General features: G+C 42.7%; 1 protein-coding gene across 1 annotated transcript in view; it reads left to right on the top strand.

Moving 5' to 3' along the window:
- UBAC1 (UBA domain containing 1) overlaps positions 1 to 20,000 on the top strand; it is a 256,346-nt gene that overhangs the window by 51,647 nt on the left and 184,699 nt on the right. The window contains exon 8 of the mRNA XM_044058118.1: positions 15,654 to 15,756. Within this exon, the coding sequence (XP_043914053.1) occupies positions 15,654 to 15,756 (103 nt within the window). The remainder of the gene's footprint in view (positions 1 to 15,653; positions 15,757 to 20,000) is intronic.

The raw sequence follows: 20,000 nt of genomic DNA, 5'->3' as shown, positions 1-20,000 counted from the left end.
GGCCAAGAGTGCTCTTTTCAGCGCCTGCAATGTGGCCAGAATTGACTTCTGATAATTGTATGGGGTAGCATATGTTATACGACTGTGAATTCTTTTTTATTAGGCCTGTTGCTGTTGAAACTGCCTGTGTATCTTTCTTCCACATTGCAAATCCTGATATTTTATAATTCTTTTTTGTATGTAAAACATTCTTATCAGTGGGTGTAGCAATTTCAGTGATCAATGCTACTTTTTTTCCATGGACTACTGTATTTGGTTTTCTCATATATTTTTGAACTGTTGGTAATATGTGATCCCATGTGGTATTCACTTCATCAGTCTCTGTAATGTTTTGTGGTTCATGTTTCCAGTGCATCTCTGCTACTGTTGCATTGTAGTGTTTGCACAATCTTTAGTGCAACAATCTTGGGTCATTGTTGTGCTTTTCTGTATTTAGGCCCTCTGCCATGAGTGCATCACACCCAGTAAAAAGTTGTTTCCAGTTTCCTGCATGGCTATTTCTCCCACCTCTTCAAAGGATTTTGTAAGACTATGTTTGTGGTCCACTATCCTGGGCTGTCATAATTTACCTTTTATCTTTTGGTTTCACTTCTCTAACTACTCCTGCATCAAATTTTGATCAACGTGAGGTGGTTCCAGGAAGTCGCTGTACTTGCCACTATATTTATGGGTTTTCCACATTTTTTCTTCTCATCTGATCCTCCTCCTTATATTCTTTTGTTTTTAAGCCTATTCATTTGCTGTCTGATTTGTCTACTTCTGGTTTGATATCTTTGCCCGCTTGGCACTGGAATGCTTCTGCTAAACTAAGCAAAGATGTCATCTTGGACAACTTCTCCTCATGTTTTGAAACTTCCACCATGTTTTGATCTGAAAAGGTCAAAAGATATTTATGCAGGCTCCCAATTTGCATGTAATCAGTTTCGAAGAGAACCATACCTCCTTTAGAGAATGAGGAATATACTCTTGGTGTGCACTGATTTATATATCATTTGATAAGCATGAAGCTGTTTTCTTGTTTTTCTGTCCAGTCGATTAACCCAAAACTGTAAGTTAAAACAGGAAGAGCTAATTTATTTATATCTTGGACTTTATTCCTAAATGTCAAGGAAGTTTTCAGTATCAGTTTTAAGTGTTTGTTACTGAGCTTTATTTTCATTTGCTCACGTTTTATTGTTGATCCTTAATATATTCTCAGATATTTATACACACACTCTTGCTAAAGTTCCTTTATATCACATTCCTGTCCCAGGTTGATATTTTATTGGTTTCCTGTTTTTAATATTGCTTTCACACATTAATGAAGACCAAATGTCATTATTATATGATCAGAGAAAGTTGTAACTATTTGTAGTTGTACTTTCAACTCTCCATGTTATGAAATGTATAGTTTTAAGTCGTCCATAAAAAAAAATGAGCAATCTTTAAACAAGGTTGTTTTCTGGGATCCAAATTGTAATGGACTAATCTGTTAACTAAACAGATTATTGGGAAGACAAAACAGCAGCGATGACGGTCTCCCTGGAATAACCCCCCTTTGAACTTTTGTCTCTGGGATAATAATTTGCTTTTTGTCATGACTCAACTACAAAGTAATTTAATTTATCAGTGTAGGATGCATCTTGTACATCTGGAAACATTCCTTTATACATGAATGTGGGATGCTGTCTAATGCTTTTCCAAAGTAATCCAGCCATGTCATACTTAAAATTCTTCCCCTTTTTACAGTTCCATGTTATGGCTTTATTTAGCAACAAGTAATCCTTTGTTCCATATGACTTTCTTTTGTTACATTTTTGCTCTCCTTCCATAATTAAGTTTTTTTTCTAAGTGTCTCCAAACTCTGTCTCACCACATCTCCCTTGAAAGTTCACCATGTGCGAGATGATGGTAACAGCCTGCCCGATTTTTGGGACTTTCCATATATGGACAACTGGCTACTTACAAATTCAAGAGCATTGTTGATCAGAGTGAGAGACTTCTTGCTCCATTGGTGTCTGTCCTTTGGGATCACTTTTGGCTTTGAGAAACCAAATCTAGAGGCTATTCAAATTGCAGAGTTGATTAGATACCAGATGGACACCACTAGTCAATTTTCCTGGACCACATTTGAATTTGATTGAAATACAAGCAAGTCCTATTCTAAACCTTTTAAAGGTATTCTGTTTCGACTTTCTGTTTTAGGCCTTATGGCCCTATCCATACCCTTGATTCCATTAGCCATATTTTTTAATGAAGGTGCTACAGTGGACTTTCTCCAATGGTCCTTGACAACACACCTGATGGACTTTCCCATTCTTTTGACATATATTTGACATCGCATTGCCTGGTGATTTATGTCCAAACAGAAGTCATTTGTTCTGCACTAGTCCATTGCGACAGTGATCTCTTGTTGAGGGGGGTGGTTGGGGGCATTTCGAAGGAGAGGTGGTCCAAGGTACCTGGTCCCTGTCAGAAGCCCACCTTCACATCAACGTCTTTGAGATGAGACCAGTCCTTCTCATGTTGTAGGCCTTTTAGGACTCTCTCCCCAAGAGTGTGCTAGCTAGCAAAACCGACAGTATGTCCATTGTCTAATATATGTAAATGAACAAGGGGGAACCTGGTCTTACCCAGTACCCAGAGTATGTGAGCGTGTGACATTTGTCTTCGGAAAGCTTCTGTCAACACATATTGGTGGACAGTCTTGGTAGGAGCATTTTGATGCCTCAGGAGTGGTCCCTCAATCCATCTGTGAAAGCTCAGATCTTCAGCTACAGGGGCCTGTCCATTTGCCACTCCTCTAAACACCAAATTCAGCAACTATTTTGTCCTGTTCTTTCCACAGAGGGAATCGGAAAGGGATGCTGTTCTGCATACTTGGCATCCCATGCTCCTGTATGCCTTTCCACCTACACCTGTGATCACCAAGTTTCTACTGAAGGCTGTAATCCTCCTTGCTCCCTTCTGGCCATTAAAAGTATGGTTCTCCTTTCTGCAACCTCATCTAAAATACCCTGGGTACTGGACTTTATTCTGGATGTTGATGTTCTTCGTCTCACATTGCTGCAGTCATAACCTGTGGGTAGTCCGCTGTCCTCGGTCGGTCCGAATACCAAAGAGTTAGGCTGGCGTCGGTCATGGGTGCCCGGTGCTGACGTCAGTACGTAGTAGTACTAAAGCGCATGACCGATGCCATATCCTCAGTCTTTCTTGCCGCGTGGTCCGAAGCAGAAGCAGCGTTTGCAAGTGCCGTTCGGCGTTCTGAAATTTTCAATTTTCAAGTTTCAGACCGAAGACCAAGTTGGGCTAAGTACCCCGTTGGGGAAAATTTTTGTCTTTTCTTGCCTCAGTTAATCCGGATGTCAGAAAAAGTTAATAATTGTATTTCTTGTGGGAAACAGATACCTCATAGGGACTATCATTCTCTCTGTATTCCTTGCTTGGGGCCTGAGCACGACGTAGTCGGGTGTCGCTTTTGCGCTAGATTTAATAAGCGCACCATTAAACGCAGATTAGACTGTGCTAGGTTGGTTTTCGGTAAGCGGTGTAACTACAACATGCCGTCGGATCCTCCGACGCCCGCTACCGCAAAAAAGCGAAAAGATAAATTTTTAAAGTCTAAACCGGATGAGTCGTCCGTTGCGGACGCCGGTTCTATGGAATCTACGGTTGAATCTGTGATTCCAGCCGAGGTCTCGGCTGAATCCCAGGGGGAACCTTTACTGTTACAGGAGTTGGCCTCTCAGGAGTTAGGCCAGGCCGAGGGTGCTTCTCAGGTTTCTGTGGTTCCATCCTTACAAAAGGTTATTAGGCCTTCTTTTTCAGTCACTAAAGGCCCTGCTAAGGCTAGACCTGGTCTTTCTGGTACGGGCCATAGCCCTAGTTCTTCGGGCTCTGTTCCTAAAAAACATATGTTGAAAATGGCAGAGGATTTGATTACTTTGATCAGGGGTTCTATGCCCCCTCCAGAGAAGAGGCCTAGGGTGGAGACAGATTTAGAGGGAATGGAGCATTCCTCTGATTACTCTGAGTCCTCACCTGAGGATATTCAGGATTTTCCTCCCTATTCAGATTCGGATGCAGAGGATTCCTGTCCTTCTGCTTCTCCTCCAGAGGATTTTTCCTTTTCTGAAACCTTGCATTCCATGAGGGAGCATTTCAAGTGGGAAGGTCAGGATTTTTCAGATTCTTGTAAGAGGCTTAGGGAATTTTTGTTTTTGCCACAACATAGACCTTTGGCTATTCCCCCTGTTTTAGATGTTGTTCAGGATGTTTTTCTGAAGCTTCCCTTAATCCTGATTCTTTACCCCTGCCCTGTCAAGCCAGACAGGTATTACAGAGTTCAGAGGCACATAAATATTTGTATAAGAGTCCTAGAGCTGACCCGGAAACTATTATTCAAGGGCCTAAAGGTGTCGGGGCTTCTGTGGTTAAGAATCCAGTTCCTTTGGATAAAGATTCTAGAGCGTTGTATAGGTGGGGTAAAAAAGTGTACACCTCTTCTACGTTAGCTATGAGGGCTTTAAATTGCCAATTTCATATGCTGAAGTATCAGAACTTTCTGTTAGGTCAATTAAAATCTAAGGTAGATGCTCTATCTGAGGGTATAGAGTGTAAGGAATTGCAGGACTTGGTTCATGCTTCAGATCAAGTTGGTAAACATTCCTTGCAGTGTGGCTTTGATGACCTTCAGGCTTCTTCCAGGGTGGCTGCTACTGGTTCAGTTATTCGTAGACATGCCTGGCTTAAGGATCAAAATTTGTCAGAGCATGTTAAAGCTCGGATTTTGGATGCTCCTCTTCAATCTGAAGTTCTTTTTGGTTCCTCTGTGGAGTCAGTTTTGAAAAAGATGGAAGACAAAGCTAAGTCTATGCAGACGGTTAAGGAATTTTTGCAAGTGCAGCCCCCTAAGTTTAGCAGGAATTGGCCTGCAAGAGGATGGTCTTTCCCTTCTTCGGATTTTCAGTTTAAGGGCAGGCCTAGACGTGGTAGGGGCAGGGCTCACGCTCAGGGTTCTTTCAGACCTAGGACTTGAGTTCTCCTGCACAATCTTCTGGTGAGGGCAGGGGTCAGCCTTTTCGTAAACAGACCCAATGACCTGTATCTTCAGCTGCCAGATCCTTCTTTTCTGGCAGCTCCTCTAGGAGGAAAGTTGGCAGTTTTCAAACAAAATTGGCATTTGGTCACCCAGGACAAATGGGTGTTGGACATAATAAATCAAGGCTACAAGTTTTATTTTCACACTTTTCCTCCTTTCAAAGGCATGCCAGATGTACCTCCTCAGAAAGGCTGGAGGCTCAGGAACAAATTTCTTTGCTTTTACAGATGGAGGCAATCCAGGTGGTACCTCCGTCAGAAGAAGGCCTAGGGTTTTATTCTCTTCTATTCCTAGTGCCAAAGAAAGGAAACACTTGGAGGCCAATTCTGGATTTGTCCATTCTCAATACATACCTAGACATTCCAAGGTTCAAGATGTTAACATTACAGCAACTTCTACCTCTGCTAGGCAAAAATCGCTGGATGGTAACTCTGGATCTCAAAGAGGCCTATCTTCACATTCCTATCAGGCCCAGCTGCAGGAGATTCCTGCGTTTTCGGGCTGGTACTTCTCATTATCAGTTCTCTGCATTGCCCTTTGGTTTATCTACTGCGCCCAGGGTGTTCACAAAGGTTCTGGCTTCTGTAATAGCTTTCTTAAGACTGAGGGGAATACAAATTTATCCTTATCTGGACGATTGCCTGATTCTTGCTCAAGACAAAGACAAGTTACTTCAACATCTACAGTATGTAATGGCAGTTTTAAGGTGCCTAGGGTATTCTGTGAACGAAACAAAGTCCAGTCTAGTACCCTCTCAGGACATGTGCTTTCTGGGTGTGAGACTGAATACAGCCTCTCAGATGGCTTTTCTGACCCCGGACAAACAAAGAACTCTTCATCTATACTTCCAGCAATTATCAGTACTGTCCAGGCTGACTGCAAGGACAGTCCTTCAAGCCTTGGGGTTCATGGCATCTTGCATTTTGGTACTTCCCAATGCCAAACTGCATATGAGGAAGCTACAATGGTATCTCAAAAGTGTATGGACTCAACACTGCCACGATTTGGACACTGTCATTCAGATAATACCTTGCATCCAAAAGGAATTCTTGTGGTGGGCACAGGAATGTCACCTAAACAAGGGACTCTCTGTGACCCGACCAGAGGCGAGTCAGATCATAACAATGGATGCCTCAGACCTGGCTTGGGGAGCACACTTCAATGGGAAATGGATTCAAGACACGTGGCCTCCCAGACTACAGCATTTGCATATCAACATGAAGGAGATGTTAGCAGTCCAGTTTGCCCTGATGGCTTTCAAGGGCCTACTTCAACCAGGACAGGTGTTGATACGAACAGACAACACTACAGTCATGTGGTACATCAACAAGCAGGGGGGAACCCATTCTTACCCTCTTTGCAGACAAGCTGTGATATTGTGGGAGACTGCTCTGAGTTTGCACATCACTCTTCAAGCACGGTTTCTGCCAAGGGCACAGAACTCCCTAGCAGATGTATTGAGCAGACAAATTGTGGATCCCCACGAGTGGAAATTGGATCCTCAAGTATTCCAACAGTTGACAGTGGCTTGGGGAACTCCAGACATAGATCTGTTCGCTTCCCCTCTAAATTTCCAACTACCAAAATTTTGCACAAAGATGTTTCACCCAAAAGCTTGGAAAGTGGATGCTCTATCTTTCAGTTGGAACAACCTTCACGTCTATGCTTTTCCTCCTCTGCCTCTCCTTACCAAGGTACTCTTGAAAGTCAGGCGGGACAAGCCTTCCATGATTTTAATAGCACCAGATTGGCCACGACAGCACTGGTATCCTCTGCTGAGGAGTTTAATTCAGGAGCCTCCTTGGCCTTTGCCACAGCTTCCTCACTTGTTGTCCCAGTCAAGCAGTCATTTGCTCAATGTCAGGGTGCAGTCCCTGCATCTAACGGCCTGGCGAATTCTGTTTTAGAGCCTGTGGGTTCTCAGCTTCCTCAACAGGTTTTGGATGTCATTTTGGAAGCCAGGCCCAGCACTAGAAAGGTTTATGCTGATAAATGGAGGAGATTTTTTCTTTGGAGCACAACAAAGGACTTTGATGTCTCGGTACCTAATTTGAGTTTTACACTGCAGTACCTTACTGAATTACTAGACAAGGGTTTGTCATTTTCCTCTGTGAAGGTTCATGCTGCAGCCATTTCTGCTCACTATGATTGTGACCCTCCTTTATTTTCTCACCCTTTGTTTAAGCAATTTCTTAGAGGGCAAAAATATAAGACCCCCACGAGAGCTCCTACACCTTCCTGGGATCTCAATTTTGTGTTGGAGAAGCTTACTTTGCCTCCTTTTGAACCTGCAGCTACATCGGAATTGAAGTTTTTGTCTTGGAAGACTGCCTTTTTGTTGGCCATTACTTCTGCTAGAAGGGTATCTGAATTGCTGGCTCTCATGGCAGTTGAACCCTTTCTGATATTCCATAAGGATAGAGTTTCTTTACGTACTAACCCTACTTTTATGCCAAAAGTTATTTCTAATGTGGCCTTGAACCAGTCTATCCATTTGCCTACCTTTTATGCTGATCCCCAAAATAAGGGGGAAAAAATCTTGCATTCTTTGGATATACACAGGCAGTTACGTTACTATTTGAGCAGTTACGTTACTATTTGAGCAGAACTAAGGAGTTCAGACAGACTCAACAGTTATTGGTTTCTTTTGCTTTGAGTTCACAAGGGAAAGCTGTTTCAAAGCAGACTATTTCAAAGTGGATTGCTAATTGTATTGCCTTTTGTTATTCTCATCATGGGAAGAATGTTCCTGCTGGGATTAGACCTCATTCCACATCTACTGCTTTTTTGAGGGGTGTAGCTACTAAGGATATTTTGGAAGCAGCTACTTGGAGTTCAGTTCACACTTTTACTAAGCATTACCATCTCCCTCTTTACTCCAAGTCCAGGGCTGGGTTTGCCACTGCAGTCTTACAGGGCATGTTAGCAGCCCCTAATGCTTTATAGTTTGCCAGCCTCCCTTTTCCTTTGCTTTGGGATTCTACCCACAGGTTATGACTGCAGCAATGTGAGACTAAGAACATAGTACAGTTTTGTACCTACCATAAATGTAGATGTTCGAGGATCCACATTGCTGCAGTCCTATTTTCCCTCCCTCCTTCCCCTCTATGGTTTGGGGGGGTTGTTGTTGTGGTTGTTGTTGTTCCTTAGGGATTATTGTTATTTTCTCCTTTGTGGCTCTGGCCTTTCCTTTTTTAAGGCCTTCTGACATCTGGGGCAAGAAAGACTGAGGATATGGCGTCGGTCATGCGCTTTAGTACTACTACGTACTGATGTCAGCACCGGGCGCCCATGACCGACGCCAGCCTAACTCTTTGGTATTCGGGCCGACCGAGGACAGCGGACTACCCACAGGTTATGACTGCAGCAATGTGGATCCTCAAACATCTACATTTATGGTAGGTACAAAACTGTACTTTTTTCACCCTTCGAGTCAACCTCACCCTAATCTGAAGTCCCTAAATTAACTGCCTTGTTTCTCCAATTCCATTTATGGCGAGAGATCCCAGACTTTCGGAGAGAGATCTTTACATGCTCTCATCTTTTTAGAAGCCTTCCACTAGAAAAGTGTACTGTAAAAATGGAAAAGATTTTCTTTATGCATTGTTTGTAAAGATCTAGACCCCTTTCCAGCTCTGTCATTCCGGATTTCTTAACTGGCCTTTTTTACTCTGATTTAAGTTGCTCCACCATGTAATTGACATCCATTTCCATCTTTCTTCTTGGTCATGGGCAAATCCCTTTGGCATCTCTACAACTGTCCAAAGCCTTTTTGAAAGGTACTTGAGACTTCCAGTTGGGGATCCTGTCCTGCACTGAGTCCTTCACATGGTTAGACCAGCTCTGACTTCTGCTCCCTTTGAGTCTTCCACTACAGTTTGATTTAAAGCTTCTTTTGAGAAAGCATACTCTTTGGTGGATGTCACTTCAACCAGAAGATTTTCAGAGCTTCAGGAATTATCCAGTATGCTGCCTCATTAGGTTTTCACAAGGACCTGGTTTCCTTGCACCCTAACCTATTCCCTTTTTCCCAAAGTGGCAACAGAATCCAAGTTGAATCAGTTCTGTCTTCTTTCACAATTACAGTAACAAAAGGGGAATATGTGATTCATTGTCTAAATATTCATCATCGACTCAGATTGGGCTAGACTAAACCATTTCAGAAAGTCTGATCAGTTATTTGTCCTTTTCTCTAAGTTCGAGAAACCAGTCTCCAAGGTGAACTTTGTCCAGATGGCTGTCTGATTGTATCTGCATTGTTTACTTAAACAAATGTCTTTGTCTTCCTTACAAGCCAAGGCACACTCCACTGGGACAGTCCCACTTATGCATCCTTTTTTAGTTATGCTCCCTTGGATGAAATTTGGTCAGGGGTAGCATGGTTTAGTACTCCTACTTCAGCTTGTCATGACAAACTTAACCATTCAGTGCAGGTCTAGATATGCCTTTGGCTCATTGTGTTGTGAAACATTCTCTATCAATACCACCCTTTTTCACTTGCTGGACTCTGTCCCACAGGCTGAGATGGACAAAAAAGACCGCATCAGATATGAAATTTGTTTTCTTTCATCCATCTCAACCATTCCTCCCACTGGTCCCCCTCCAAATTGCCATCTTTGTGTGTGTGTGTGTGTGTGTGTGTGTGTGTGTGTGTGTGTATATGTATATATGTGTGTGTGTGTGTGTGTGTGTGTGTGTGTGTGTGTGTGTGTGTGTGTGTGTGTGTATGTAATATAAAATATAACTAGGACTCTTGAACGAAAGTGCTTTTAACCTAATCCAGAATGACCGAGCACACTTTTGCGAAAGTGCCTTTTCATAGAAAATGCATTTTGCTAAAGTGAGCTCAAAAAAATGAAAATTATGACAGAATGGGTATTGCTGAGGTCACGGTACAGTGGGGATAAGGGAATATTCCCTTTTCCCCACTGTAGTGCGATCTCGGAGTGAGAATATAAAAGTAGGGGAGTGTGGGGGGGGGTGCAGCGTTTACTGCTTTTTTTTTTTTGCAGACTTTTGCAAAAGTGCCTTTTTGGTAGAAAAGCACTTTCACAAAAGTGTGCTTGGTCATTTTGGTTTTGGTTAAAAGCGTTTTCGTTCAAGGATCCTAGATCCATATATATGTATGTATGCATAATAGTCCTCTTAGGAGGTCTTACAGTTCAGCCTGAGGGCTTGTTGAGACCTTCAGGTCTGTTTTCAAAGTTTTTTTTTTTTCTTTCATAAAGGGTCTGTGTTTTTCCCTTTTAAATTATTTTGCATAACGGGCAAACTCAATCAAAGGAGTAGTAGGGGCTGCAGGGAGTTTTGTGAGAGGAGGTAAAGCATTGGAGCTGAAGTCTTGATGTAGCCAGCGCCAGATCCAACCAGATATGAGGAAGCCATTGACTGAGACAGATTGAAGAAGACTGCAAGGATCAAGTGTTACTATAACTATACTACTTTCATTTATTGTTTACTCTGTTTTATCACTGTTGTGTTTATTTTTCCTTGTTGTGGGTGCTTTTGGATCAATTCATTACTCCAGTAACTAACATTAAGCTAAACAAAATGAAAGTGGTAAAATATAAGAAATGGTTTTACATGCCATGATCTTGAATACAGACTTTTTTAAGCCAGTCTTTTGAACGACCAGCATGGCAACTCTCTCATCCTGCTTGGGTTCAAATTCTATCCCTGTCCAGCATTATTATAACACGTAGGTTGCCACTACCTCTGGAGAAAGGATATAACTTTTGTGGTTTCACAAAAACACATCAAGCTATCACTCAGGCCATGCTTCTCAGCACTTCTGTGGATCACTAGTGATATCTGCATTGCTTACTGTACTTATTTCCTTGTTTCACTTGAAAGAAAGTTACTGTTTGTCGTTTTTGCATTTAAGTTACCTGTAACACATTGCACTTAAGTTACCTGGCACTTGCTCACTAAAGCAATTATATAAGTCAGCACTAAAAATTAAAAGCACTACACCCTCACTCCCCAGTGGCCCTGGTTTTCAATTAAGGAATTCCCAATATTATTCTAGCATGTCCAAAGGTCAGTTGTCAATCTCCTCTCCGGTCCAGCTGGTGAATCTGGGAATCTTGAGGCAATGTTACAACTGCCTCATGTACACAGGCAACCCTCTCCTCCTCCCAACAAATTCCAACACATGTGAGAGATGCAACCATATAGCCAAACTGGAGGCTAAGCTCTCTCAACTCAGTACTGGCATAACCAGTCAGGAGGAGAAGGAAACCACACTCACTACAATTCCAGTCTCACATAGACCTACCACAACAGCAAACCAAACACATAATCACACAAAAACATACTCGGAGGGTCTAAATAAAGATCTGCCAAAGCAGCAGAGACCTCCAAAGCAGACACCCAAGCAGCCGCTACCCCAAAACAAAACACGTGCAACACATATCTCACAAAGCCAGTGTGCCAAACAGTCACAGCCCTTAAGACTAAACAACACACCTGATACACTTGTAATAGGTGACTCTATCGTCAGGCACACTGACGTCCCGCTCACCAGGCTGAACAAGGAGAGGGTCACGGTGAGCAGCCTGTCTGGTGCTAGGATCCGCCACATAACACAAGCACTCAGGTCACTCCAAGGCAAGTACAAATATGACTCGTCATTGTCCATGCTGGTGTGAATGACCTGAGACATACCTCCCTGGACTACATGAAAAGAGACATAGAGGAGCTCTCTGAGCATGTAGCCCAGGCCGGTATGACCCTGACCTTGAGTAGCATCTTACCCTCACCAAGAATGATGCCACAGTATGAAGACAAGATGATCAATTTCAACAATTGGCTTAAGTACTGGTGTCCTTCAAAGGGGATCCAATGCCTGTCAGCTTGGAATGATATGCTCGACGAGCCACGATGCTTGGCTAGGGACGGCTTGCACCTGTCACCCCTGGGCTTTCAGATATTGGCAAAGGCTCTTGCTACCCCCATAGTGCCTTTTTAGGCAAGGCTCAAAAGACAAACCCACCTCCATAGGTATCACAAGGGGATAAGAAACTAAGAGTAATGCTACTCAACGCCAGAAGTCTAAACCTCAAGATGCACGCACTCGAAACTCTCCTTAGCATGGAGAACATCGATATCTGTGCAGTAACAGAAACCTGGTTCAGGGCTCCCAAGAGCACCCCAGCACTACCAGGTTATACCTCATACCATGCTTTTCGGCCCCAAAACTTGGACCGAACCACAAAAGGAGGGGGAGTATCGATATTCATCAAAGATGCCCACACCTCCAGGTTGGTGGCAAAGTATGAAGCATCAGAGACTATCCATGTGCAACTAACAGTGGGTAAAACTGCCTTCCAGTTTATAGCCTGCTACAGACTACCCTCGCAAATCCAGGAACCCCACTAGGCCTTCCTGAGAACACTGGAAAATATGAAGGTCTCTCCAAACACCATTATATTGGGCGACTTCAACTACCCAAACATAGACTGGGAGCATTACTCTAGCTCCAACACCCTAGCCCAAAGGTTCCTAGAATTTATAGACTCAAATGCTATGGAACAACTTGTTACCACTCCCACAAGAGGGGAAAACATACTGTACCTGATCATCACCAACATGGGGACTCTATGCTCCAGACCAAAAGTGTATCCCTCACTGGTAAGATCAGACCATAAACTAATCTCACTGGATATTCACATCCCGATCCCACCCTCTGCCCAGAAAACCACAGTGAAAAACCTCTCTAAAGCAAATTTCACACTCCTCAAAACTGAGGTGGAATCCTTCAAAGCCCCCGGGCCTGTGGAAAATACGGCCCAGACCGCAGAATCCTTTATAAACGCATTCTATGAACACCTTCAGGAATGCATGGATCATGCGATCCCAAATAAAACCAAGACCCAATCCTCCAAAGGGCAGACGTCCTGTCTGGTGGACCCCAGTGATAAACAAACTATACAATAGAAGGAGGAAGCTACTAAATGATAGAGCAAAATCCCAAAAATGGAAGGCATCACTGATCAGTATTGGCAAAAAACTACGGGCACACACAAAATTGTCTAAGGCCAGCTTCGAGAGAAAAATTGCACAGGACACTAAGGATAATCACAAGGCTTTCTTTAGTTATGTTGGGAACCTGGGTGGTAATTCCCAGATATGCTCAGAATTAGTCCAAAATGACAAAAGATACACCGAACCCACAGACATTGCCAACATCCTAGCTGACAGGTTCAGTGCAAACTCCCCCCCCACCAAAAGGGCAAATATCTATCCCAGCAGAGTGCTGCCCCTGACATCTCAGATGCTCAGGTTAGAGCCGCCTCTCCAAAGCAAAAACACAGCATCAATGGGACCAGATGGTGTCCTGGCTGCCCTACATGAACTCCAAGAAGAGCTAAACCCAAACATAAAACTACTGTTCAATCTCAGCCTTACTACAGGATATGTGCCCAAAGAGTGGCGTACAGCAACAGTGGTCCCTCTCCATAATGGTGGTGCCTCAACGGATCCTGGAAACTATCGCCCCATAAGCCTGACTAGCTTGGTCTGCAAAGCTATGGAAAGGATCATCATGGACCTCATAAATAAAGATATTGTGGACCTACAAACACTGGATCCTACCCAGTTCGGCTTTGTTAAGGGCAGATCCTGCCTCTTAAACCTGGTTGATTTCTTTGAAACAGTCACCAAGGCCATTGACGAGGGGAAGGTGATCCACACAGCCTACCTGGACCTCGCAAAAGCCTTCGATACAATACCCCACTCGGGCATTATAGATAAGCTCACCAGCTTAAATATAAACCCCTATGTCACTAGATGGATTGCAAACTGGCTCAAGGACAGAACCCACATGGTTAGAATTGCTGGAGTCATGTCAGACTCCAAACCAGTTACAAGTGGTGTCCCACAAGGCGCGGTCCTGGGACCTCTCTTGTTCGGTATATATTTCTCGGAGGTACAGGCAAACACAGAAGGACTGTGGCTGACCAAGTTCGCAGATGACTGCAAACTGGGCACCATAATCGACTCTCCAGCCGACACAAGCATCCTCCAAAAGGGCCTCATAGAAACAGACAACTGGTGCCAGAGCCATGGCCTCAAGCTAAATGCCAAAAAGTGTATAGTCATCCCCTTTGGCAAAAATGCCCACAAATTACCACATAGGTGGTAATCCATTAAGTACAGAAGAAGTAATTAGGGACCTGGGGACCCAAGTTGATAGCAATCTCTCATTTGACAACCACGTGGCCAAAGTGGTTAAAAACATTTTATATAGCCCACCTAATCATGAAGGGATTCACATCTAGATCAGGGGAGGTCATCGTGCCTCTTTACTCATCCCTCGTCAGGCCCATAATTGAGTACAATGCCCCTTTTGGGATGTACCTTACCAGACACCTGCAGCAACTGGAAAGACCCCAAAAGTATCTCACCAAGAGGATCAAAGGGCTCAAACAGATGCCATATGCTGCCCAGTTAAAGAAACTCCAGCTCTACTCAGTGGCATACCGCCTGTTCAGAGGTGATCTGTGCCTGACGTATAAAGCCATGTCCAACCCGGAATTAATGGACATGCTGCACCTCAGAAAATCCAAATCCCATCGAGCTACGCGCTCGAGAGACTTGTACCTCAGCACTGAAATAAATAGGACATGCTGGAGGGACAGATTCATAACCCAGAGGCTCCCTTCACTCTGGAATAAAATCCAAGTCCAGGTTAGGCAGAGTCCCTCATTTCCTCTCTTCAAGAGGAATCTTGATGAGTGGATGGGAGATCATAGGTTTACCCCGTGTATCACTTCTGTGTCGCTGTTAGACAGAGGCACAGTATACTAACCTCGAAAAAGGGCATAGCAAAATAAATTTAAAATGGGTGGCGAAAGCCAAACACATTCTGGCTAGGCTTATAAATGCCCTAGGGCAGATAGCCTAGTATGAACCTATGAACCTATGAACATTCTCTTCTACAACATATGCACAAGACATCTTGAACATCGCCATCTGAAGTATGTTTTCATTTGAGCCCTATTTGTAAATATATTTACACTCATAGACTCTTGCACCTTCATACTTGCAATATTAGGGTTTAGAAAGTGTAGCATTTATAGTAGTGTCATTTTCCAAGTTCTTTAGCCTTTCAAGATGGAATCATTTCCAGCAGCGAGAAATGGATTTGTTTGTTTTTATAAAGTTCTTTTTCCCCAAGTTCTGTAGTTTTTAAATACAGAAGAATTTTAAGCAGATACTAGTGGATCTATTTGAATTATCTTATATTTATAAAGTTAATATTCAACTGAGGCACACTTGACTGATGAATGAAACTACTTTTTCATTTTTTAGTACTTAGACAAGTGTCATTTAAGGCAGTGGTAGATAAGTTAATGCATCAACAATTTAATAAGATGGTTAATGTGATCAGCAAGTTTTTTGCTTTCGTACAAGAAATTTTATCTGTCATTGTTTATACTACAAGGTGGTTTATGATGCTAATATTAAAAAAAGCCCATGTGTTCTTGCTGTGATTTAACCCTAAATCATATTCAGTCTTTTTTTTTTTGATGGTTTAGCTTAAATATACAGATCACTTCTTCTATTTTAGTTTCAGACTGAACTTAGGAAGATCCTTGTATCACTTATTGAAGTCGCACAGAAACTGCTGGCATTGAATCCAGATGCTGTAGAACTTTTTAAAAAGGCAAATGGTAAGAATTGAATGTTCTTTGAGTTATGGCTTTGATTTATTTGATGGCACTGATTTCAAATAGGTGCGACTCTGCAACTTTTTGAATAAGGATTTCAAGATGTCCTCTGCATTCTTTTGGAGCTTAGATTGCAGAGCTTCTGCTAAGAATGTGCACTTATATTTTCCTTAACAGGACTTTACTAGGATGTTCCCATTGGTTGTGTTGAGCAAACTTTCTTTACATTCAATTCTTTTCAAGCTTTGTTGAAAATGCCTTTTTCTCTCTCATTTTATATATCTTTACTTATTATTTATTGGCCTGAATGCACCGTGAAGTACTTAAAATTTGTTGCAGTTTGAAAGCCATTTTGAAAGTTTTAAGTTCAATACTTTGGATCCCAGTTTCTTGGTTGAATGTGGTAAAAATTAAGACTCTTGATTGATTTAGTTCTATCCATATAAAATCTAAGGTGACTAAACATCAATATGTTGCATCTGATATTTCCTTTTGTAAGAATAATTAGGAAATAATACATGTAGATTGGTGATCGGATTTAAATTTGCCTGTGCTGCAACTTGTATATGAAGGAAGAATTTCTTCTTGTGGGCAAACTATGTTTTGGGGGCATTAGGTAAAGCGAGTGAGCAGACAAGGCTAGCAATTCTTAGAATCTACTGGGTAAAGAGATGTCTACCAAATGTAGACTCTTCCAAGAAAATTTGGAATCTGTAGTACCAGCTGAGTTAATGTTGTAGCACAAAATAAATGTCCAGAGGTGTGCACCTTGATTTGTGTACTTAGAAAGGTAGCTTTTGGAAACATCTTCCACACTTTTAATGATGTTCGTTAGAAGGAGTTTGCTTCTTAAAGCTGGAATAGGAGGCAGATGCACTTCAGCTAAAGATTAGCTGAGGTTGGAGTAAAAAATCAGGGACAAGTAGTCAAAGATAGATCGAAATGGTGCAATGGAAGGATCTATGACCTGGATCATGTCCCAAATGGAATAACGAGTCACTTTGCTTTGTTTTCTTGTTGCTTGGTCTGTTAGCAGAGGTTAATATCCTTGCTTACACTGTCAGGATAAAAAGGGTCTTTAACCATCAATAGAGGTGGAAAAACCATGTGGCTTGAGAGAAGAAATGAAGGTTTGGATGAGGCTTACCTGATTGGTACAATGTGTCTCATTGTTGACTCCAGATGGAGAAGTCTGTCCAGATGATAAAGACATAAGGAGGACCAGACTTGCCAGGGCCAAAGGGAGCTGTGAGGTTGACCATGGTCTTGTGCATCTTCAACTTCACTAGAAGTCTGGAAGTGGTGGTATCATAAATGAGACCTGTGGGACACCTCTGTATGAGTGCATCCCTGGACATCCTCCCAAGTGAGGAATAAGGAAAATGAAGTATTTTGTATTTGTTTTGCAAGGCTTTCCCATCAAACAAACAGGCATTGGGCTGCAGATAAGCTGAGAGACTGTTCATAAGGTTTTAGCAAACAGAATCTAAACATGCTCACTACAGAGTTAGCGGTTACTAGGATGTGATTAGAAAAGAGTAGCAGTTGATTACAAAGGCCTTTTCTCAAACTTTCATGGTTTCTGGACACAAGAGTAAGAGTGTGTTCTGTCCTGTCATTCAGGTACCACAGTACAGCTTTTCACTGTGAGTAGTAGTAGCACCTTGGGAGAAGCAGTCTTGAAACACATACAGCATGAGAAATACTGCCATAATTTCTAGAATGTTTGTGTGATAAGCCTCTGTGTCTGACCCTGTCCCTTGAACCATGTGCTCCAGAAAATGCCTCCCCAACTCTAGAACAGAGTTGTGTGTGGCAGACATCATAGAATGGTTGGAGGCTTGGAAAGATATGTCCAGAAGTAGGTTGGACTTCTGAATCCACCACTTCGCATGAGCCTTGCATTTTCAGGAAATTCTGATTGGTAAGTCTAGAGGACCTAACCGCTTTTTCTGTTGTACATATGAGCTTCCAAATGTGAACCTGTCGTGTGGTAATGTGTTTGGTACCATGCAGGTGGAGGCCATCATGAGCTGTTGTACCCAGAGGGAAAGAGCAGTAGTCATTGGCTGGCTTATCAGAATCTGAGAGGTTACGGATTGAATGGTGAGAACCATGTCCTGAGCAGGTAAAGTTGGGCAAGTGGCCGTCTTGTATCCAGTGAATGTGACAGACTGGGTGGACTTCAGCTTGGATTTTGCTATCTTCACCATTATCACTAAGGACTGGAACAATGACAGGAAATAATACATAGAAGCTATTAGACTGCCCTTTGAGGGGATACTAATAACTAGTCACCCAGGCACAGAAGAATCCCTAGTCACCTGCAGACTAAGATAAGTTGCTGAAACTGCCATGCATTTGGTGAACACCCTGGGGACTGAGATGAGACCAAATGCAAGAGTTTCTGAAAATAACTAACAGCTGTGCAGATGCAAAGGAACTTCCTTTACTCCTTTTATTTTTTGATGTATGGGTAGATATCCTGGAGGTTACAGAGCACATACAGTCTCTTGATTTCAGTACAGAAGGATGACTTGCACCCTGGGCGTACAAAAGGTCAGTCTTGGAAAAATGGTTAGGCTTCTCAAATCCAGAATGGGCATATGCAGGTCCTTCATACTTTTGGGTGCCAAAATTGCTTTTCTGCTCTTTCTAAGAGGCTTGAGGCTTCTGTCATTACCGCCTTCTTGTGGCATAGAATGTATAGAAGAAAAGACTGATTGGAGAAGAATAAAATGGTGTGTTCTGTGGAAAGTATAGTCCTTGCCCACTAGTTCATGGTGATGGCCAACCACGCAGGCAAGTGGAGGGATGGCTGCCCCTCAACCGCTTCCATATTGGGACATTTTGGCAAGTCCTCAAGGAGCAGTTTGCAAGATTGTGGAATATCATAATTATTTTGCTGATTCTGACCACCATTGAGTTGTCAGGTAATCTGAAAGTTGCTGTGAACTTAAACAGAAGATTTGGAAGAAGTTGCTAAATTGCCATTGATTACACTGAAACCATAGCTGGCATGAACTCTGCTGTGTTTTAGAAGTCACATATTGTGATATTTGGAACTTCATCCCAACAGTATTGAGAGTGTAGCCCTCTTGTTTCCTGCTTCTACAGTTAAGCTGTTATTGTCTACCCAAATAACAGGGTTCCATTGCAGGGGGCATTTAAGAAATTTGCTTTGTTTTCCTCCACAAAACCCTTGAGGCAGAACCAGTTGTGGCATATGTTCGCTATGCCATTGCTTGCTGCCCTTATTGAGCTGTCAAGTGTATTCTGACCCTGATGCATGGATAGACTTGAGATGCAGCGTAAGGTTGATATCAAAGACTGTTTTCTTCTCGGGTATCCCACCACTCAACCCTTCCAGAGTCTTTGGAAGTTTCCCTAATGAAGTCTCTCTGGAATACTTCAGCATGTGAGCCATGGAGCCTTTAGAGTAAGTAGGGAGAATGAGTAAACTCCATTCTCAAGCCTTTCTAGAGTGCATGATGGTGTTTAATGTATGGACAGTAGAGCTATGCAGAGAAAGAGCCTTCTTTAGGGCATCTGCAACCACAAAGTCTACCTCAGTGGTATTAGCCAGTCCGGCCCATTCCTTAGATGGCCAGAGGATCCTAACCAGCCTCTACATTTGATTCACCATATTACCATTTTTCAGTGCAGCTTGATCACCAGCTGAGTCAGGTCAATTGGGTCACATCAAGCTTGTCTTCTTAGACGGAGGTCAGCATTGGCCCCAAACTGCTAATGTTTCAACTGACATTGACACGGAGGGCATCCATGTTGACTGTCAAAAAGCTGACCACCTGGGATGGTATAGACTGCCCTGTCAAGACTGGATCTGTTGTACACCCTAAAGGATCTCCTTATAGGCTTCAGGGTCATGAGTCCATGCTCTGACAGCACTGTCAGCATCAGAACATTCAAAGGATGGTTCCTAGAAGTTGAGACAGTATTAGATATTGACATATCCACTCCTATCAACTCCAGAAGTGAAGGATTGGCTGACATATGAGGCAGGACCAAGACCCAGATGAACTTGGGAAGGAGATTCAGTCTCTGAGGCAGAAAAATGAGAAAGATGGTGCCTTAGTCACCTAGGAGATAGTTAAGAGGAGGGAAATCCAGGGACCACATATAAGGTGACAGGCAGTGTTACTACATTTGGTTGTAGTCCACTTCATAAATTTTAATGACTAGACCTAACTGACCTAACAATGTCATCTAGGGGATCCCTAACTGCT

This window comes from Protopterus annectens, chromosome 16.part0 (assembly GCF_019279795.1).
Source record: "Protopterus annectens isolate FY-2018-M chromosome 16.part0, PAN1.0, whole genome shotgun sequence".
In the NCBI taxonomy this organism is placed as follows: Eukaryota; Metazoa; Chordata; order Ceratodontiformes; family Protopteridae; genus Protopterus; species Protopterus annectens.
This window is presented reverse-complemented; position numbering and strand designations above follow the sequence as displayed.